General features: G+C 38.5%; 1 protein-coding gene across 2 annotated transcripts in view; it reads left to right on the top strand.

Annotated features, from left to right (window-relative positions):
- LOC150089304 (high affinity cAMP-specific and IBMX-insensitive 3',5'-cyclic phosphodiesterase 8B-like) overlaps window positions 1–23,873 on the top strand; it is a 764,745-nt gene that overhangs the window by 244,426 nt on the left and 496,446 nt on the right. For both annotated transcript variants that reach the window (XM_090388973.1, XM_090388965.1), the window contains exon 2: window positions 18,799–18,852. In XM_090388973.1, coding sequence (XP_090245099.1) covers window positions 18,799–18,852 — 54 coding nt within the window. The remainder of the gene's footprint in view (window positions 1–18,798; window positions 18,853–23,873) is intronic.

The following is a 23,873-nucleotide window of genomic DNA, read 5'->3' as shown; positions in this document are numbered from 1 at the left end:
TACGCCTTGAGTACTGTATGCAGGTCTGAAGTCCTCATTTTAGGAATGATGTAGAGCTGCTGGAGCAAGTGCAGAGGGCGGGGGCAACAAGATTAGTGAATGGAACAAAGGGTTGCCCTTATGAGGAAAGACTTAATTTTGCAAATTAGTGTCTTGTTGGTTTTGGTTTGGTTTTTTTTTTTTTTTTTTTAGGAGCATTAGCAACTAAGGCCATATTGCTCCTGGAATAAGCGGTTGTCATTCCCTGACCTTTCCGTATTTGGTGGTGATGGGCTCGAACCCCGGTCTAATCAAGAAACGTGTGCCATGCACTGCTGCTCCTTCCCACCTAGCTATGGAGGTGCCTTAGTGTCTGGAGACTAGGCACCTGCGAGGTGAGTGTATAAAGCCTTGAATGGTTTTGAGCATGCTCAATGCAGATGGGATTCTTACTCTTGCTCAGAATAATTGCCTGAGAGGGCATAAATTCAAATTAAGGAAGGACAGTTGTAGGTTAGTTGTGCGGAAGTTTACCTTCAGCCAACATGTGGTTGATTGCTGGAACAAACTTCCATCTGTTGTTGTAGAAGTTTTTAGCTTAAATAGATTCAAGGTAGAACTAGGCAAATATTTTGGGGCGAGTGGATGGATGAAATTAGAAGAATTTTTTTTTTTTTTTTTTCGGCTGATGCTATATAAGTTTGCTTTCTTGCATCATGTGCCTTTACTAATGCTAATGCTCACAGTGAATTCTAAATGGGAAGCTTTTAGGGACTTAATCTTGGAGGCTACTAGGCCTTTCATACCAACTAAGAAATAATCTTCAACGTTCAGGCCTAAATGGATGGCAGATGAATTCATGAGGCTCGTGGCAGAGAAGATAAATGCATGGGATGCATATAAATTATCAGGCAATGCCTATGGCAGATATAAGCTAGTCTTTAATCAAGTCACAAAGGAAGTTAGACAGGTAAAGGCAGATTATGAGAAATCTTTGGCAAAGGATGTATAGAAAAATAGCAAAGAGTTCTTTATTTATGTAAACTCTAGAAGGAACTGAATTGGCCCACTTAACATAGATGGTTCAACTATTGATGATTCTACTCAAATATCTGATAAACTGAATGAGTATTTTGCTTCTACATTCACACATTAGGAGTTATTCAAGGAGGGGAATGCCAGAAGTTTATCAAACTCTAACACAGCTAAGTGATTTTGCAATAACTGAGAGCAAAGTGGAGGAGAAATTGTTGAAGTTAAATATAAAAAAGGCACCTGTGGTGGATGGAATCTATCCACTTATATTGAAGGAGGCAGTGAGGGAAGGTAGCAAACCGTTGGCCATAATTATGAGAGCATCTTTTGATTCAGGGGAGGTCCCCATGGACTGGAGATGTGCAAATGTATCTGCAATTCACAAAGGAGATGAAAGGGAGACACAAATAATTATAGACCTGTTAGTTTAACTTCTGTTCTGGGAAAAATAATGGAGTAACTAGTTAAAGATGTGATACAGGATGATCTGTGCAGTGCAGACGGGCTACAAAAGTAGCTCATGGTGTCTTGTCAATGATATACAGGAATTTTTCTAGCAGGTGTATAATAGAGTGTGATAGAGGCAGGTGTATAAATGTCTGATAGAGGTGTATAAAGCCTTGAATGGTTTGAGCATGCTCAATGCTGATGGGATTGTTCCTCTTGCTCAGAATAATCACCTGAGAGGGCATAAATTCAAATTGAGGAAAGACAGATGTAGGATAGATGTGTGAAAATTTGCCTTTAGCCAGCAGGTAGTTGGTTGGTGGAACAGACTTCCATCCCTTGTTGTGGAAGTTGATAGCCTAAATAAATTTAAGGCTTAGCTGGACAGGTATTTCGAACGAACGGAGGGGTGAAGTGGAAGTTTTTTTTTTCTTTTTTGGCTGATGCTGCATAAGCTTGCTTTCTTGCATCATATGCCAATGCTAATCTAGACAAGACTGCAGTAATAGTTCAGACACAAGGTTTGTTAAGGGGAAAGTCTTGTCTGTTCAATTTGATTGGATACTACGATGTGGTTACAAAGGAACTGGATGCAAAAAATTTAATACATTGAGTAAGGACTGTTGCATTTTGATATCATATACTTGGATTTCGGGAAAGCTTTTGATACTGTTGTTACATGGAAGACTGCTGTACAGATTAGAGCAGTATGGCATTAAGGGCAAGTTGCTGCAATGGATAAAGGGATGAGTGGGTTGAGTGGCAGAGAGTGGTAATAAATGGACACCGTTCTACATGGACTAATGTTATAAGTGGTGTTCCTCAGGGTTTGGTGCTGGGCCCATTGTTGTTTTGTGTATTTATCAATGATATCGGTTCAAGGTATATCAGGTTTAATATCTGAGTTTGCAGATGATACTACAGTTGGCATGGTTGTTAATGACACTAAAGACAGTATGCTGCTGCAACAGGATCTAGAAAATTAGGCAAATGGGCTGAGAATTGGCCACTGCTGATTAACATTGACAAATGCAAAGTACTGGATATGTTTCTCTTGGGTAGCAGTCACCCATGAGAAACATACCAACTGTGTGGTACTACACTCAGGGAGGTGAAGAGTGCTGACGAGCTGCGAGAGCAGGTGATGGAGTTTCATCAATGATATATAGGAATTTTCTAGCAGAGTAAAGGAGGTGATTATTCTATTGTACAAGGCAATGGTCAGGACACACCTTGAGTACTGTGTACAGGTCTGGAGGCTTCATTTTACGAAGGATGTAGTTGCTAGATTGAGTACAGAGAACAGCAACAAGATTAGTGAGAGGAACAAAGGAGTTGTCTTACCAGGAGAGGCTTAATTTCTGTCAGTTGCAGCGTCTGGAGACTAGGCGCATGCAAGGAGATCTGATTGAGGTGTACAAGAATGGTTTGAACAGGCTTAATGCTGATGGGATACTGCCACTTGCTAAGATTAAGAACCTGAGGGGGCATAGATTCAAATCGAGGAAAGACACTTGTGGACTAGATGTGCCAGAGTTTGCCTTTAGCCAATGAGTAGTTGATTGCTCAAACAGACTTCCATCTGTTGTGGAAGTTGATAGTTTAAATAAATTTAATGCTGAACTAGACAAACATTTGGATTGACTGGATGGGCAAAATGGGAAGTTTTTTTTTGTCTGATGCTGTATAAGCCTGCTTTCTTACATCATATGCTTCAACTAATGCTAATGCAAATGCTAATTTGATTGGATACTATGATGCAGTAACAAAGGAACTGAATGAAAAAAGTAATTTTGATATCATATACAGTACTTGGATTTCGGGAAAGCTTTTGATACTGTTGCACATAAAATACTGTTGTACAAATTGGAACAGTGTGACAATCACCTTCTCCCACTCAACTATCCCAATGGATAAAGTGATAGTTGAGTGGGAGCTGTTGTCAATGGACACTTGCTTTTTGGACTAATGATATAGATGGAGTTCCCTTTGGTTCATTGTTGTTTTCAATATTTATTAAGGATATTAATGAGGGTATATCAGGCTTAATGTCTAAGTTTGTTGATGATATGAAGGTTAGCAAGTTGGTTAATGACAGTAATAATGGTATTCTACTGCAAAAAAACCTAAACAAATTAGGCAATTGAGATTTAACATGGGTAGCAGTAATTCCAGATTAACATACCAACTGTGTTGTACTCCACTAAGGGTAGTGGAAAAAGAAAAATAACTGGGGTAATTGTGAGTCAGATATGAAGTTCTCTGAACAGTGCAGACAGGTGCTAGGACAACTTATTGGGTTTTGTAAATGATATACAGGAATTTTGCTAGTATAAGGATGTGATTATTCTAGTGTACAAGTCAATGATCACACCACACCTTGGTACTGTATACAGGTCTGGAGGCCTCATTTGAGGAATAATGTAGAGCTGCTGGAGTGGGACGTGCAATGAAATTGGTGAGGTAACAAAGTGGTGTTTTTACCAAGAAAGGCTTTAGTTTTGCAAACTGCAGTATCTGGAGACTAGGTACCTGCAAGGTGATCTGCTTGGTTTGTTTAAGGCTTTGAATGAATTGAGCAAGCTCAATGCTGATGGAATTCTACCTCTTGCTCAGACCACACATGAGGGGGCACAAATTCAAATTGAGTAAGGACTGTTGCCAAATAAATGCTTGGAAATTTGCTTTTGTCCTGTGTGTGGTTGATTACTGGAAGAAACTTACATCTGATATTGTGGAACAAACTTACACATGATGGATAAATTGAAGGAAGAACAAGAGAAACATTTGGAGAGGATGGATAGGTGAAATGGGAAATGTTTTTTTTTTTTTTTTTGGCTGATGCTGTATAAGCTTGCTTCCTTGCATCATTTATCACTACTAATACTAATTTGTGGTAGATCATTGGAACTGCTTTATGAGTTCATTTCCTTTCCAGTTATCGCGTGTGAAGCCCATGTGTGTTTTGGTTTGCACCCTGCAGAAACTTAACATTAGCATTAGTAGAGGCATTTGATGCAAGAAAGCAAGCTTATGCAGCATCAGCCAAAAAAAAAAAAAAAAAAAAAAAAAAGTAACATAAATAAATAAAAATAACCACTTCCACTTCACCCCTCTGTTCGTTCGAAATACCTGTCCAGCTGAGCCTTAAACTTATTTAGGCTATCAACTTCCACGACAAGGGATGGAAGTCTGTTCCACCTACCAACCACCCGCTGGCTAAAGGCAAATTTCGCACATCTATCCTACATCTGTCTTTCCTCAATTTGAATTTATGCCCTCTCAGGTGATTATTCTGAGCAAGAGGAAGAATCCCATCAGCATTGAGCATGCTCAAACCATTCAAGGCTTTGCACACCTCTATCAGATCACCTCGCTGGTGCTTAGTTTCCAGACACTGTAATTCGCAAAACTTAAGCCTTTCTTCGTAAGAGCACCCCTTTGTCCCATTCACCAATCTAGTTGCCCTTCTCTGTACTCGTTCCAGCAGCTCTACATCCTTCTTGAAATGAGGCCTCCAGGCCTGTATACAGTACTCTAGATGTGGCCTGACCATTGCCTTATACAAGGGAATAATCACCTCCTTATCCCTGCTAGAAAAATTCCTATATATCATTGACAATACACCATGAGCTACTCTTGCAGCCCGTCTGCACTGCTCAGAGAACTTCATATCTGCCTGCACAACCACCCCCAGGTCCCTTTCACTCTCTACCACTGTCAGTGTAGTACCACACAGTTGATACGTTGCTCTGGGGTTGCTGTTTCCCATATGTAGTACTTTACATTTGTCAATGTTAAACTTCATTTGCCACCTCGAAGCCCATCTGCTCAACCTTTCCAAATCCTGTTGCAGCAGCATAGTGACAGTAGTGTCCTTGACAACCCTGCCAACCTTCGTATCGTCTACAAACTTGAACATTAAGCCTGATATACCATCATCAATATCATTTATAAATAGAGAAAACAATAAAGGACCCAACACTGAACCCTGAGGGACTCCACTAATAACATTAGTCCACGAAGAGCAGTGTCCATTGATTACCACACTCTGTCTTCTCCTCCTCAACCACCCCTTTTTCCATAGCAGCAATTTGCCTCCAATGCCACACTGCTCCAATTTGTGCAGCAGTCTTCCATGTGCAACAGTATCAAAAGCCTTTCTAAGATCCAAGTATATAATATCAAAGTTATTCCCTGCATCCAGTTCTTTTGTGACTGCATCATAGTATCCAATCAAATTGGTCAGGCAAGACTTACCCTTAACAAAACCATGCTGTGTCCTAGCTATAACTAAAGTCTTGTCTAGATGATCCTGCAGTGCTTCTTTAACCAGTGCCTCCATTAATTTTCCGGGAACAGAAGTTAAACTCACAGGTCTATAATTACTTGTGTCAGCCTTTGATCCTCCTTTGTGAATTGGGGTCACATTTGCACATTTCCAGTCTATGGGTACCTCCCCTGAGTCCAAGGAAGCTCTCATAATTATGGCTAAGGGTTTGCTTACTTCCTTTGCTGCCTCCTTTAATATAACTGGATAGATCCCATCCACCCCAGGTGCCTTTCTTGTGTTTATCTTCAACAATTTCTCCTCCACTTTGCTCTCAGTTATTACAAGATTCTCTAGCTTACTGCTAGAGTTGAATACACCTCTGGCATTCCCCTCGCTGAATAACTCCTCATGTGTGAATGTCGATGCAAAATATTCATTTAGTTTGTTAGCTACCTGAGCAGGGTCATCAACAGTTGACCCATCGATCTCAAGTGGACCAATCTGATTCATCCCCTTTCTTCAAGAGTTTACATAAGTAAAGAACTCTTTGCTGTTTTTCTTTGCATCCCTTGCCAAGGATCTCTCGTAATCTGCCTTCGCCTGCCTAACCTCCTTTGTAACTTGGTTACAGATCAACTTGTATCTATCATAGGCGTCTGTGTCACATGTTAATTTGTATGTATCCCATGCATTTTTCTTCTCTGCCATATGCCTCATTAGTTCATCTGATATCCATATAGGCCTAAACCTTGAACAATATTTCTTAGTTGGTATGTAAAGCCTAGTAGCTTCCAAGATAAGTTCTCTGAATGCTTCCCATTTTGAATTTGCTGTTGGCAATATCATCAGTTGATCCCACTGTATAGAATTTAAATACTGTCTCAGTCCATTGTAGTCGCCTTTACGAAAGCAATACCCCTTCCCTTTACCCCTAATGGTAGTTACCTCTTTGAGTAACTCCCACTTCAGCACACTGTGATCACTGCCACCTAGTGGTTCATTTACCTGCAGATTCTTAATGCATGAAGAATCACTACTGATAATCAAATCAAGAGTATTACTCCCTCTAGTTGCCTCCCGAACATGCTGATGTAGAAAACAATCATCCAATAAATCCACAAAAGCCTTGCTACTGTGTGAGTGACCAGCCCCCAAATTCCAGTCAATATCTGGGAAATTAAAATCCCCCATTATAAGACTCTCTGATTTACTGGCCCACTCTATTTCTCCGAACAGTTTCTTATTATACTCTTCAGAGTCATTATGTGTATTGACAAGTACAGGTCATTGATGAAAAAAAGCCGTGAATTAGGGTTCAAATTGAAAGTGTCTGCAATTCTGCCCAGACACGATAGGAGGGAGTATATGATGAGAGCCCTGTCAATCAATTCGGCTCTGGAAAGATTTTTTTAATGCCTATAGCACACTCCTACTCTCAATTTTGATCTCCCAATGCTTATGTCACACCAAACTGACTCGACACTGCACTGTCCAGCGATGTCGAATGGCTTCACTTCCTTGGATTTTATGTGTTTTTTAACTAATAGCATAACCCCTCCTCCCTTCCTATCCTGTCTATCCTTTCTGTAGACATTGTACTCCCCAAATTCCAGTTCTGCATTCCTTATATCTGTGTGACACCACGTCTCTGAAATCCCCACAATATCTGCCTTTGATGTTTTGAGCAATACCTCAAATTCATCAAATTTATTTACTAAACTCCTAGCATTGGTGTACACACAAGTATACATGCACCTGTTCTTTTTCTTAGCTACCCTAACACAACCCATGTGTTTACTTGTACCCCAATGATTCCCAGCAGTCTCTGAAATATCCTGCATCTTATTTTCCAGGCTGCGGCTCATTCCAATAGAAACAGTGCAAGAATCACTTTCACCTCTGCCAGTGGCTACTGTTAATCTATTAGTCCTTGTATCCCCCCAATCTAGCAGTTTTCCGACCCACCTAACACTGCCTCGATAGCATCAGCAAACATTCTTGCACCTTTTCTATTTAAGTGGATCCCAACCCTGTAGAAGCAGTCTCTCCTGTTAACAAGTACAGACCAGGCTGAAAAAAATTCTACCCCTTGAGCCCTGCACAATCTTTCCAGGGCCGAATTGATTGACAGGGCTCTCATCATATACTCCCTCCTATCGTGTCTGGGCAGAATTGCAGACATTTTCAATTTGAACCCTAATTCACGGCTTTTTTTCATCAATGACCTGTACTTGTCAATACACATCAGGAAAGTATACTCTATACAGCAAACAACGTTGCTCAAACTGGCCATGGCTTGCTGAACTGTTATGAACAAGGTGTTTTAAATTATAACTGAATGTGTGCTACTAGATTTGGTTCTTGTCTTCAGAATGTGTCATCATCTACAATGAGCACTCCCTTTCGGGCAATTTGCTATACATATACAGTTCGAGGCAGGCTATAAGCAAGAAATGAAACATATGGAATTCTCTGATAGCTATTTGGAAAGATGTAGCATTAGCAAAAAAGGAGTGTAACCATAAAGTTTGTTCCACTTGTGGCAGAAGGTGCCGCAGGAGGGTGCCGCAGTTGTTTAATCCAGCCTTGCAGACTACAATTTTCCTAATGGCAATGGGACCTTTTATGCTAAATTGCACAACTTAGGAACCTCTGAGCATATGTACAGCATTTATGGAAGTGCAGAAACTTAGGAACACATACTGTGTGTGAAGAATATGAGGACCCCAGGAAAGACTGTGGAAACAGTTTCAACTTTGCCAGCCTTGGAACCTCGATGTGAGGTTAATAGCTTAGAGCTGTTAAGGACACTTTTGAGGCCTTTCAGGCATTCTCTGCTTGGGTTTTAAAAGATTCTGTGCTGCGTGCTATTAGATTTGGAATAGCACTTGTGACTAAACATCTGATTCCATGTCTCCATCTCTTGTGTGACCTTATCAACATCAGCCAATTGTATGGCTTATGTATAGGATCTCTCTCTCTCTCTCTCTCTGGCTGCTGAAGTAAGCTAAAGCTACTGAGAGCTGAATAGCCATTGTGGCTGTGCATGTCCTAGTGATGCATATTAGCATTAGCAAGGGCACATGATGGAAGAAAGCAAGCTTATATAGCTTCAGCCGAAAAAAAAAAAAAAAAACGAAGTCGTCTAATTTCATCCATCCACTCGCTCCTAATGTTTGTCTAGTTCTGCCTTGAATCTATTTAAGCTATCAACTTCTACAACGACTGATGGAAGTTTGTTCCAGCAATCAACCACCCTCTGGCTAAAGGCAAACTTCCGCACATCTATCCTACAATTGTCTTTCTTCAATTTGAATTTATACCCTCTCAGGCAATTATTCTGAGAAAGAGGAAGAATCCCATCAGCATTGAGCATGGCCAAACCATTCAAGGCTTTATACACCTCAATCAGATCACCTCGCAGGTGCCTAGTCTCCAGACACTGCAATTTGCAAAACCTAAGCCTTTCTTCGTTTCTTTCTTGTTTCTCATATGACTTGAATATCCCTTAATGATCTATGGTTACTGCTCCTGCACCTCCTTGAGGTGCACTGGTACATTACTTCTGTACTACTTAATTAATGGTTATGCATTTCCTTTTGGTGCATGATCACTATTACCCCTGTATCCCCTTGTTGTGCAGTGGGAGTATTTATTTTTTTTATCCAGCTGGAATGTTATTAGCATTACCATTAGTAGAGGCATATGATTCCTTGCCATATAATGTTTTGAAGGGAATTTGTCACTCACCAATGTAATACTTTATTTAGTGTGGTAGAAGAAATAAAGATTTATTTATTTAAAGCAAGTTTATACAGCATCAGTCAATAAAAACCAAAAAATAAATAAACCAACACTTCCCATTTCACTCATCCATTTGCTTCAAAAGTTTGTCCAGTTCTTTCTTGAATTTATTTAAGTTATTAACGTCCACAACAACCATAGAAGTCTGTTCCAGTAATCAACCACCCTCTGGCTAAAGGCAAATTTCTGCACATCTATTCTACAACTGTCTTTCTTCAATTTGAGTTTATGCCCCCTCAGGTTCGTAATCTAAATAAGAGGAAGAATCCCATCAGCATTGAGCCTGCTGAAACCATTCAAGGCTTTATACACCTCAATCAGATCACCTCACAGATGCCTAGTCTCCAGATACTGTAATTTGCAGAGCTTAAGCCTTCCTTGGTAAGAGCAACCCTTTGTTCTCCCCACCAATCTTGTTGCTCTTCTCTGTACTCATTCTAACAACTCTACATCCTTCCTAAAATGAGGCCTCCAGACATGTATGCAGTGCTCAAGGTGTGGCCTGACCATTGCCCTATATCGGTGTTCTCTCATAATCAGAATATTCTGAGGGATGAATTACTATTATCTCTTTGTTCTTTATTGCAACTTATTGTGATGCATTGGAATCTTGATCTTTGACTTCGGAAGGAGAAGAAATTTTCAAACTAGCGAAACCTAAAGAAAAATATATAAAGTAAAAGTAGTCTTCCTTGCTATTTTTAAAGTAACTATTATAAATAATATTATAGTTTATATAGGACAGATACATATTAACAAAATTCATATAACATATAAATACTATGATTGATTGATTGATAAAAAAATGTATTTTGATTGTAATTTTATGTTTTTCTTTTACTTTTTGAAGGAAAAAAATGCTTTACTACACATTTTGTTTAAGTTTGCCCGCTTACCAGTTTTCAAAGTACTGCCACCCTGTTTCCAATCCACCTAACACTGCTTTGATAGCATCAGCAAATATTCTTGCACATTTTCTATTTACGTATATTCCAACCCTGTAGAAGCAGTCTCTCCTGTTAACAAGCACAGACCACACTGAGAAAAATTTTATCCCATGAACCTTGTACAATCTCTTCAGGTCAAATTTGATTGATAAGGCTCTCATCAAGTTTAATTCCTTCAATGGTATCCACCCTGTTCTTCAAGCTCTCATAACAGCCTATAACAATGCCAGCTTGAGCCCTTTGCTTTTCTGCTCTGGTCTGAGCAGCAAAATCGAAACCATGATTTTCGATTTTCAATATAATTAGAAATACTATACTGAATAAATATACCTAATACAGTAATAATGCAATGCACTAGTTATGCTATGAAGTTTACGTTATTAATTATATATAGAATTAAAATTTGAATGTAAAGTCTTATCGATACAAAAAAAATGGCAGTAGAAGTCCAATGTGGTTCTTTAAGCAATTATAAATGATAAGTAACAAACAAATTCACAAACTTAATCAGAGAATCACAAATAATATACTCCCATTTTCCCATTGATTATGTTATACTTTATTGTTCAACATTCCACTGGCCACCCATATTCAACTGGGTGGACTGCCTTAGATTTCATGTGCTTCTTTACCAAGAGCCTAACTTTTCCCCCACCCACCTTCTTTCTGTATATATTGTGCTCACCATATTAAAATTCTGTCTTCCTGTTCTTAATGGTACCATATTTCTGATATCCCTATAATGTGTGAATTTCTTGATTACCAATATGTCAAATTGAGGTTGAAGAGGTTGAAGAAATGTACACCGAAATTGAGAGTCTTCTAGATGAGCAAAAAACCCACTACACTATTATTATGGGAGACTTCAATGCTAAGGTTGGAAAAAGAAAAAACAGTGCAGAAAGGGGAACTATAGGAAATTTTTTAATTGGTGAAAGAAATGAAAGAGGTGAAAGACTTGTGGAATTTGCAGAATCTCAAAGACTGTCAGTAATGAACACTTTTTTCAAGAAAAGGGTGAACAGAAAGTGGACATGGAAGAGTCCAAATGGATTAACTACTAATGAAATCAACTTCATCCTCACTAACAGAAGATATATTGTGAATGATGTTACCGTCCTGAATAACGTAAATGTGGGAAGTGATCACAGAATGGTAAGATGTACACTTGATATAGATGTAAGAAAGGAAAGGAAAAAACTGACTCGAGTAAATAATACAAAGGTCTTTGAGATAACAGAAGAGGAGAAAAATCAGTATGTACTGGAACTTAAGAACAAGTATGAGCTTCTGCAGACTGCTGAGGATCAAGATATCGACGAGGAATATTACAACTTTTTGAAAGTGATAAAGCCCAAGAAACCTATAGGGAAAAAGAAATCCAAAGAAGAAAAAATTAGTCAAGAAACACTTGTCATGATGAACCGAAGATGACAAACGAAAAGCAAGAAAAACACTGACAGGGATAAAATTGAGTATACTGAGTTATTCAAAGCCATTAGAAAGAGACTCAGAGAGGACATAAGAAGATTTAACACAAGAAAAGTAGAACAAGCATTAAGGGAAAACAAAGGATTTAAATCAGCAACCATGAGCAGTAATACAGAAAGACTACTATAGAGAATTATACAAGGAGCAGGGGAATGATGCCAGCAGTGGGGAAGATGGATTGCAAAGTAGCAACACATACGACATACCCAATATTCTTCCTGATGAGGTAGAACATGCATTGAAGAAAATGAAGAATCAGAAAGCCCCGGGGGAAGATGAAGTTACTGTAGAGTTGTTAAAATTGGGAGGAAGAGACATAACACAAAAACTGGCAAGACTCTTCACAAAGTGCATTAGAAAAGGTGTGACGCCTAAGCAGTGGAATAATGCAATCATAGTTTTGCTGCATAAGAAAGGAGATAAATCAGAAATTGGAAATTATAGACCAATTAGCTTGTTATCCCACATCTACAAGTTGTTCACAAGGGTCATTACTAACAGATTAGAAAGAATACTTGATGAGAATCAACCGAAAGAGCAAGCTGGCTTTAGGACAGGATTCCCAACTATGGATCACCTTCACGTAATATCACAGCTAATGGAGAAAGCAAATGAATATAAAACACCATTATGCCTGGCATTTGTGGATTATGAAAAGGCATTTGACTCCATACAGCATAAGGCAATGTTTCGGGCACTGGAAAGACAAGGCATTGATACCCCATATATTATGATTTTGAAGAAAATATATGAGAGTGCTACCTCCTTTATTAGACTAGACAAAGCATTAGCATTAGCATTAGTAGAGGCATTTGATGCAAGAAAGCAAGCTTATGCAGCATCAACCAAAAAAAAAAAAAAAAAAACCCACTTCCACTTCACCCCTCTGTTCGTTCAAAATACCTGTCCAGCTGAGCCTTAAACTTATTTAGGCTATCAACCTCCACCACAAGGGATGGAAGTCTGTTCCACCAACCAACCATCCGCTGGCTAAAGGCAAATTTCCGCACGTCAATCATACGTCTTTCCTCAATTTGAATTTATGCCCTCTCAGGTGATTTTTCTGAGCTAGAGGAAGAATCCCATCAGCATTGAGCATGCTTAAACCATTCAAGGCTTTATACACCTCTATCAGATCACCTCGCTGGTGCCTAGTCTCCAGACACTGTAATTTGGAAAACTTAAGCCTTTCTTTGTAAGAGCACCCCTTTGTTCCATTCACTAATCTTGTTGCCCTTCTCTGTACTCGTTCCAGCAGCTCTACATCCTTCTTACTCTCTGTCTTCTCCCCCTTTATCCATAGCAGCAATTTGCCTCCAATGTCATACTGCTCCAATTTGTGTAGCAGTCTTCCATGTGCAACAGTATTAAAAGCCTTTCTAAGATCCAAGTATATAATATCAAAGTTATTCCCTGCATCCAGTTCTTTTGTGACTGCATCATAGTATCCAATCAAGTTGGTCAGGCAAGACTTCCCCTTAACAAAACCATGCTGTGTCTGAGCTATAACTGAAGTCTTGTCTAAATGATCCTGCAGTGCTTCTTTAACCAGTGCCTCCATTAATTTTCCTGGAACAGAAGATAAGCTCACAGGTCTATAATTACTTGTGTCAGCCTTTGATCCTCCTTTGTGAATTGGGGTGACATTTGCACATTTCCAGTCTATGGGTACCTCCCCTGAGTCCAAGGAAGCTCTCATAATTATAGCTAAGGGTTTGCTTACTTCCTTTGCTGCCTCCTTTAATATAACTGTATAGATCCCATCCACTCCGGGTGCCTTTCTTGTGTTTATCTTCAACAGTTTCTCCTCCACTTTACTCCCAGTTATTTCAAGATTCTGTAGCTTACTGCTAGAGTTGAATACACCTCTGGCATTCCCCTCGCTGAATAACTCCTCATGTGTGAAGGTCGATGCAAAATATTCATTTAGTTTGTTAGCTACCTGAGCAGGATCATCAACAGTTGATCCATCAATATCAAGTGGACCAATCTGATTCATCCCCTTCCTTCTAGAGTTTACATAAGTAAAGAACTCTTTGCTGTTTTTCTTTGCATCCCTTGCCAAGGATTTCTCGTAATCTGCCTTCGCCTGCCTAACCTCCTTTGTAACTTGGTTGCATATCAACTTGTATCTATCATAAGCTTCTGTGTCATGTGTTAATTTGTAAGTATCCCATGCATTTTTCTTCTCTGCCATATGCCTCATTAGTTCATCTGACATCCATTTTGGCCTAAACCTTGAACAATATTTCTTAGTTGGTATGTAAAGCCTAGTAGCTTCCAAGATAAGTTCTTTGACTGCTTCCCATTTTGAATTTGCTGTTGGTAACATCATCAGTTGGTCCCACTGTATAGAATTTAAATACTGTCTCAGTCCATCGTAGTCGCCTTTACGGAAGCAATAACCCTTTCCTTTACCCATAATGGTAGTTACCTCTTTGAGTAAATCCCACTTCAGCACACTGTGATCACTGCCACCTAGTGGTTCATTTATCTGCAGATTCTTAATGCATGAAGAATCACTGCTGATAATCAAATCAAGAGTATTACTCCCTCTAGTTGCCTCCCGAACATGCTGATGTAGAAAACAATCATCCAATAAATCCACAAAAGCCCTGCTAGTGTGTGAATGACCAGCCCCCAAATTCCAGTCAATATCTGGGAAATTAAAATCTCCCATTATAAGACTCTCTGATTTACTGGCCCACTCTATTTCCCTGTACAGTTCCTTATTATACTCATCAGAGTCATTAGGCCTATAGCACACTCCTACTCTCAATTTTGATCTCCCAATGTTTATGTCACACCAAACTGACTCAACACTGCACTGTCCAGCGATGTCGACTGGCTTCACTTCCTTGGTTTTTATGTGTTTCTTAACTAATTGCATAACCCCTCCCCCCTTCCTATCCTGTCTATCCTTTCTGTAGACGTTGTACTCCCCAAATTGCAGTTCTGCATCCCTTATATCTGTGGGACACCACGTCTCTGATATACCAACAATATCTGCCTTCGATGTTTTGAGCAATACCTCAAATTCATCAAATTTATTTACTAAACTCCTAGCATTGGTGTACACGCAAGTATACCTGCACCTGTTTCTATTCTTAGCTACCCTAACACAACCCATGTGTTTACTTGTACCGCAATGGCTCCCAGCAGTCTCTGAAATACCATGCATCTTGTTTTTCGGGCTTCTGCTCATTCTAATAGAAACAGTGCAAGAATCTCTTTCACCTCTGCCAGTGGCTACTGTCAATCTATTGGTCTTTGTCTCCCCCCAAGCTAGCAGTTTTCCGACCCATCTAACACTGCCTCGATAGCATCAGCAAATATTCTTGCAGATATTCTATAAAGCAAATATTCTATAAAGACAGTAGGAAATTTAAAATTGAGAAAGGAGTTCGACAAGGAGACACAATATCTCCGAAGCTGTTTACTGCTGCCCTTGAGGAAACTTTCAGAAGATTATACTGGTCGCAGAAAGGAGTCAATGTGAACAGAGAGTACCTAAACCATTTACGATTTGCAGATGACATTGTGGTCATAAGGCATGATCCCAAAGAATTAGAGGAAAATCTTAATCAGTTATGCACAGCTAGTAAGGATTTTGGACTAAAGATGAATATGGCTAAAACAAAAGTAATGATGAACAAGTATGCCACAGAAAGGGAAATAATGATTGAAGGGGCAGTAATTGAAAAGGTGGAGTCATATACTTATCTGGGACAAGTTATTAGCTGTAATAATGATAAATGGCTGGAAGTCACGAGAAGAATAAATTTTGGATGGATGGCATTCAGGAAATATAGTCACATACTGAAGAGTAATATCCCAGTTTGTCTGAAACGTAAAATAATGAACCAATGTATACTCCCCACCATGACTTATGGAAGTGAAACTTGGGCACTCACCAAAAGAATGGAAAAGAAGCTGAGAACTACACAGCGAAGAATGGAACGAATCATATTGGGAATCAGACTGTTAGATAAGAAGAGAAACACATGGATTAGGCAGCAAACTCAAGTAAAGGACATTCTTATCAAAACTAAAGAACTAAAATGGTCTTGGGCAGGACACATAGCTCGAAGACATGATGACAGATGGACTAAGAAAATAACAGAATGGTACCCAAGAGGAGCTAGAAGAAAACCTGGAAGACAAAGGCGGAGATGGATAGATGAAATTCATGAGTTTGTGGGTAGTAAATGGATGGCCAGTGCTCAAAACAGAAGGAACTGGAAAGTTGCTGGAGAGGCCTTCATCCTGCAGTGGATTGAAAATGGCTGATGATGATGATGTCAAATTGATCACGGAATATAAACCCAGCCCATATATTTGCTTTGTTTCCTTGTATTTCACACACCTTGCTTTCCATTCTCAATAGCAACTGTGCAAAATTTAATATTGCCTCTGCTTTCAGATACTGTTAAACTACAATTTTTTTTTTTTTCATCCTCAAAATATTTTGACCCCACTAACACTATAGCACTAATATGCTATAGTTTAATATTGCCTCTGCTTTCAGATACTGTTAAACTACAATTTTTTTTTTTTCATCCTCAAAATATTTTGACCCAACTAACACTATAGCATATTAGTGCTATAGTGCATTCTCTCACCTAGCAAGAATATAAGTGAAAAATACCATTTAAGCCTATTTAAAAAAAGGTTCTGTTTGTATTCTGCCATGAGCATATAAATCAGATCATTTTCAAAAACATACATTTTACAAGAATGTTATCATTAATCATGTGGTAATATGGAGTGAAACCATGTGAATTGAAATGCATGTAATGCTATACTTCATATTGACCACTCTGGACCTTTCATACAGATTTTATCTACATTACCTGGAAAATAAGATAATAATGTGTGCATGTAAGATATTAAATCAGTTTTACAAGTTTTGTCTTAAATTTCAGAAATTCTGTAACTTCCTTACATTTTGACAATGGCATACTTTTAAATGTATATATTTTTACTTATGCATTCACTCTGAGTATGTAAATTTCTTGTTAGTTTCTGGTTTTTGTTTGCCAAGTGGCAACTGTGTGGATATAGAGACCATCTCCCGAACTGTATTTGAACATCTCAACCTAGGAAGTAATGATTAATTTTAGAGGTCATAGACAGGCAGATGGCACTAGTGGTTTAAAGTAGGATATAAAAGAGATTCATAGGGAAAAAAAATGTCACCTTTATGGAACAGAATGGATTGAGAAAAGGACCTAAGTTCCTTCACAAGAGGTTAAGACAGTAGATTGCCACTTTCTTAACCTCCTCTTTTGAAGATAGCAGGAAGAGTGGCTTAAACAAAATTAAGTTGTTGGAAATATTGTGCAGTACTAGAAGTCAGAAGGTAACATAACATTTATGTCAAGCTTGTAAACACTAATATTAATGTTCTCCCACAGCATGTTGACAATAGTTTGTTGTTGTTGTTATTTGGTTTTTAGGAGCATTAGCAACTATGGCCTATTGCTCCGGGGATATGCGGTGGTCATTCCCTGACCTTTCTGCATCCTCCGTATTTGGTGGACACGGGCTCGAATCTCAGTCTAATCAAGTAGCACACTGCTGCTCCTGCCCACCTGGCTATGGAGGCACCATGTTGACAATAGGAATGGGTGAGAGGAAATAGCAAAAATCTCACACTTATCCCATTTGACATAACTGTGATAAGTTTAGGACCAAGAACTATTAGAAAAAAGAATTCATAGGATGGGTAGTAGTAGTAATGGAGGCACGTGATGTGAGAAAGCAAGCGTACGAGCTTATGTAGCATCAGCCAAATAAAAAGAAAAAAAAACCAATTTCACACATCCATTCCCTCTAAGTTTGTATAGTTCCTCCTTGAAGTTATTTAAGCTATCAACTTCCACAACGACAGATGGAAGTTTGTTCCAGCAATTAACAACCCGCTGGCTAAAGACAAATTTCCACACATCTATTTTACAACTGTCTTTCCTCAATTTGACTTTATGCCCTCTCAGGTTCATAATTTTAGCAAGTCGAAGAATCCCATCAGAATTTAGTGTGCTCAACCCATTCAAGGCCTTATACACACCAGTCAGATCATCAGATCACCTTGCAGGTGCCTAGTCTTCAGCCACTGCAATTTGCAGAAATTAAGCCTTTTTTGGTAAGAGGACCCCCTTCATTCCCCTCACCAATCTTATTGCCCTTCTCTGTACACACTCAAGCAACTTAACATCCTTTCAAAAATGAGGCCTCCAGACCTGTATGCAGTACTCAAGGTGTGGCCTGACCATTGCCTTGTCATTGGGTTAATCATCTCCTTTTTCCTACTACCAAAATTCCTGTATATCATTGACAATACTCCATGACCTGCTCTGGCAGCCTGTCTGCATTGCTCAGAAACTTCATATCTGACTGCACAATTACTCCCAGATCTTTTTCATTTTCTAAGTGTAGTACCATACAGTTGGTACATTTCTTTGGAATTACTTCTACCCATATGCAGTACTTTGCATTTGTCAATGTTAAACTTCAGTTACCATTTCTCAGCACATCTGCCCAAAATTTCTAGATCCTTTCGCATTAGCACACTGCCATTACTGTCATTAACAACCCTTCCAACCTGTGTATCATCTGAAAACTTCGACTTGAAGCCTGTTATACCCTGATTAATATCATTGATAAATATACAAAACAACAGTGGGCCCAACAGAGAATAGTGGTGCAGAATAGTGTATTTGTATCTGTGTACAAGTGTATATATATATATATTCAGTTTAACTTTCTTAAGTGCAAATCATTTTTATTAATTTGAATTAATTTTTACTATTTTGTTTACAGAGGACAAGTCATTTGAAATTTGGACCCATGTGCCTTACACTTCCAACAATAAAGGTAATAATTTTTAAATTCTTACTAAGAAGGTTGTGATTATCTTTATAAAATGAAATCTTCATTAATTTTAGTAACCACATTTAATTTCTAATAATATATTTTTATAACAGGAGAGAATATTATATGAAATGTATAGTTAGGACTAGAGATTTGGCGTGGGGAAGAATGACAGAAATTACATGGGAGTCATGTAAATCGATTTAAAATTCACAGATTTAAAATTTAAGATTCACTGCTGACTTCAGAATAGGTAATATGCAAAAATCAAAGTATAAAATACATGTACTTTCGTTTAATTATTTAAATTGCTTTATATAAATTTCAATCATAATTGTACAAATTTTAGAATATCTGCATTAATAAATTGTTATTCATTATTTAATGACTTCTGCATTACTAAATTACGGTACAGTCATTTCTGTCGTGCTGTAACTCACTTGCAGACAAATGATTGCATTTGCTAAAAGTTTAAGAAAATTGTATGGGAGAAAAACTGAAATATGTGATATTTTTATCTATTAACTTCATTTTTTTTCTGCATATTGGGAAAAGACCATAATTACTATATATTAACAGTTGAATATCTTGATCCAGCTCATGGAATGCTAATGTTCCATAGGAGTATAGTTTGAGAATTACAGGAGTACTTGCAGACAAATGATTGCATTTGCTAAAAGTTTAAGAAAATTGTATGGGAGAAAAACTGAAATATGTGATATTTTTATCTATTAACTTCATCTTTTTTCTGCATATTGGGAAAAGACCATAATTACTAGATATTAACAGTTGAATATCTTGGTCCAGCTCATGGAATGCTAATGTTCCATAGGAGTATAGTTTGAGAATTACAGGAGTCTGGATTAAATTAGTATTGAACAAAAAATCAAAACCTACAGTTCTTGTGATCTGCAGTGTAGAATGCAAGTATTGCAATATTGCCAACTGCTTGATACTGTTATTTGCCATTTGAAGTTTATTTGTAATATATATACCCTTAGGCCACTGGTCAAAATTTTGTACTCTCAGAATTTATGCAATTATTTATGTTCTTTCTTGAATTGAATCTTTTGTAAATTTACAATAAATTATAATTTTTATTAATAAATAAAAGTCCCTAATCATTTCCAGCACTTTTCGATGTTTGCTTGGCATTATTGACATAAATGAGACTTACTTACAAAGCCAGTAATTCTTACTTATTGGCTTTGTGTCCTTCACAACTGACTGCTGAAGGAGCTGGCCCTCAGTGCAGCTGACACTTTCTAGGTACCGCCTCGGAAGTTTGGTATCAACATTTCAGTGAGTTGTCTGTTTTCCCTCTGCTTCTCCTTTGCTGAATTTTTTAATCGAAGGATTTAATTGGATTTAATTTTATTATTTAACTCAAAATAATAAAAATATAAAAAATCATGAAAATGTAAAAAATATTAGTGATTTTACAGAAATCACTGTGCAAATTTCTGTAAAAATGTTACGAGCCCATGTTATGGCTATGGAAATCATAGACGTAATATGGGCTCATTAATTATTTGCGTAATCAGATATTCTTTCTTTAATTGATTAATTTTAATTACTAAAATAGTGTTGATTATGAAATGAAAAAATATATATACGGAAAGAATACAAAGTATTCTTTCCGCATATTTGGCACTAATGATATTAAGAGTAGGAGACCGGCGGAATTACTTAGCAAGTACAGGTCACCGTTGAAAAAAAGCCGTGAATTAGGGTTGAATTTGAAAGTGTCTGCAATTCTGCCCAGACACGATAGGAGGGAGTATATGATGAGAGCCTTGTCGATCAATTCGGCCCTGGGGGGATTGTGCAAGGCTCAAAGTGTAGAATTTTTTTCAGCCTGGACTGTACTTGTTAACAGGAGAGATTGCTTCTACAGGGATGGGATACACTTAAATAGAAAGGGTGCAAGAATTTTTGCTGATGCTGTCGAGGCAGTGTTAGGTGGGTCGGAAAACTGCTAGTTGGGGGGAATACAAGGACTAATAGATTAACAGTAGCCACTGGCAGAGGTGTGGAAGTGATTCTTGCACTGCTTCTATTGAAATGAGCAGAAGCCTGAAAAACAAGATGCAGGATACTTCAGAGACTGCTGGGAATCATTGCGGTACAAGTAAACACATGGGTTGTGTTAGGGTAGCTAAGAATAGAAACAGGTGCATGTATACCTGCGTGTACACCAATGCTAGGAGTTTGGTAAATAAATTTGATGAATTAGGTATTGCTCAAAACATCAAAGGCAGATAGTGTTGGGATATCAGAGACATGGTGTCACACAGATATAAGTAATGCGGAACTGGAATTTGGGGAATACAATGTGTATAGAAAGGATAGACAGGACGGGGGGGGGAGGAGGGGTTATGCTATTAGTTAAGAAACACATAAAGTCCAAGGAAGTGAAGCCAGTCGACATCGATGGACAGGGCAGTGTCGAGTCACTTTGGTGTGACATAATCATAGGGAAATCAAAATTGAGACTAAGAGTGTGCTATAGGCCTAATGACTCAGATGAGTATAATAAGATATTGTACAGGGAAATAGAGTGGGCCAGTAAATCAGAGAGTCTTATAATGGGGGATTTTAATTTCCCAGATATTGACTGGAATTTGTGGGTTGGTCACTCGCACACTAGCAAGGCTTTTGTGGATTTATTGGATGATTGTTTTCTACATCAGCATGTTCGTGAGGCAACAAGAGGGATCAGTACTCATGATCTGATTATCAGTAGTGATTCTTCATGCATTAAGAATCTGCAGATAAAGGAACCACTAGGTGGCAGTGATCACAGTTTGTTGAAGTGGGATTTACTCAAGGAGGTAACTACCATAAGAGGTAAAGGGAAGGGTTTTTGTTTTCGTAAAGGCGACTATGATGGTCTGAGACAGTATTTAAATTCTATACAGTGGGACCAACTGATGATGTTACCAACAGCAAACTCAAAATTGGAAGCATTCAAGGAACTAATCTTGAAGGCTACCAGGCTTTACATACCAACTAAGAAATATTAGCATTAGCATTAGTAGAGGCATATGATGCAAGAAAGCAAGCTTATTCAGTATCAGCCAAAAAAAAAAAAAAAAAACACACATCACTCCCATTTCACCCCTCCGTTCGTTCGAAATACCTGTCCAGTTGAGCTTTAAATTTGTTTAGGCTATCAACTTCAACAACAAGTGATGGAAGTCGGTTCCACGAACCAACCACCCGCTGGCCAAAGGCAAATTTCCGCACATCTATCCGACATCCGTCCTTCCTCAATTTGAATTTATGCCCTCTGAGCTGATTATTCTGAGCAAGATGAAGAATCCCATTGGCATTGAGCATGCTCAAACCATTCAAAGCCTTATACACCTCTATCAGATCACCTCTCCGGTGCCTAGTCTCCAGACTCTGTAATTTGCAAAACTTAAGCCTTTCTTCGTATCAGCAACCCTTTGTTCCATTCACTAATCTTGTTGCCCTTCTCTGTACCCGTTCCAGCAGCTCTACATCCTTCTTGAAATGAGGCCTCCAGACCTGTATACAGTACTCAAGATGTGGCCTAACCATTGCCTTATACAAGGGAATAATCACCTCCTTATCCCTGCTAGAAAAATTCCTGTATATCATTAACAAGACACCATGAGCTACTCTTGCAGCTCGTCTGCACTGCTCAGAGAACTTCATATCTGCCTGCAGAAGTTAAACTACCAGGAATAGAAGTTAAACTAACAGGTCTATAATTACTTGTGTCAGCCTTTGATCCTCCTTTGTGAATTGGGGTTACATTTGCACATCTCCAGTCTATGGGTACCTCCCCTGAGTCCAAAGAAGCTCTCATAATTATGGCTAGGGGTTTGCTTACTTCCTTTGCTGCCTCCTTTAATATAACTGGATAGATCCCATCCACCCCAGGTGCCTTTTTTATGTTTATCCTCAACAATCTCTCCTCCACTTTCCTCTCAGTTATTACAAAATCATCCAGCTCACTGCCAACGTTTGCTTTACCTACATCATTCTCCTTCCTGAATAACTCCTCATGCGTGAATGTAGATGCAAAATACTCGTTTAAATTGTTAGCCACCTGAGCAGGATCCTCAACTGTTGAACCATCAATATCCAGTGGACCAATCAGATTCATCCCTTTCCTTCTTGAGTTTAAATATGTAAAGAACTCTTTTCTGTTTTTCTTTGCATCCTTTGCCAAGGATTTTTCGTAGTCTGCCTTTGCCTGCCTAATCTCCTTTGTGACTTGGTTACAGACCAACTTATATCTATCATAGGCTTCCATGTCACCCATTAATTTGTATGTATCCCATGCATTTTTCTTCTCTGCCACATGTCTCATTAGTTCATCTGACAACCATTTAGGCCTAAACCTTGAACAATATTTCTTAGTTGGTATGTAAAGCCTGGTAGCCTCCAAGATTAGTTCCTTGAATGCCTCCCATTTTAAGTTTGCTGTTGGTAACATCATCAGTTGGTCCCACTGTATAGAATTTAAATACTGTCTCAGACCATCATAGTTGCCTTTACGAAAACAAAAACCCTTCCCTTTACCTCTGAATGTAGTTACCTCCTTGAGTAAATCCCACTTCAACACACTGTGATCACTGCCACCTAGTGGTTCATTTACCTGCAGATTCTTAATGCATGAAGAATCACTACTGATAATCAGATCAAGAGTATTGCTCCCTCTTGTTGCCTCACGAACATGCTGATGTAGAAAACAATCATCCAATAAATCCACAAAAGCCTTGCTAGTGTGCGAGTGACCAACCCACAAATTCCAGTCAATATCTGGGAAATTAAAATCCCCCATTATAAGACTCTCTGATTTACTGGCCCACTCTATTTCCTTGTACAATATCTTATTATACTCATCAGAGTCATTAGGCCTATAGCACACTCCTACTCTCAATTTTGATTTCCCTATGCTTATGTCACACCAAACTGACTCGACACTGCCCTGTCCATCGATGTCAACTGGCTTCACTTTCTTGGACTTTGTGTTTCTTAATTAATAG

This window comes from Mastigoproctus giganteus, chromosome 2, assembly GCF_048544385.1.
Source record: "Mastigoproctus giganteus isolate SK-2022 chromosome 2, ASM4854438v1, whole genome shotgun sequence".
Lineage (NCBI taxonomy): Eukaryota > Metazoa > Arthropoda > Arachnida > Uropygi > Thelyphonidae > Mastigoproctus > Mastigoproctus giganteus.
This window is presented reverse-complemented; position numbering and strand designations above follow the sequence as displayed.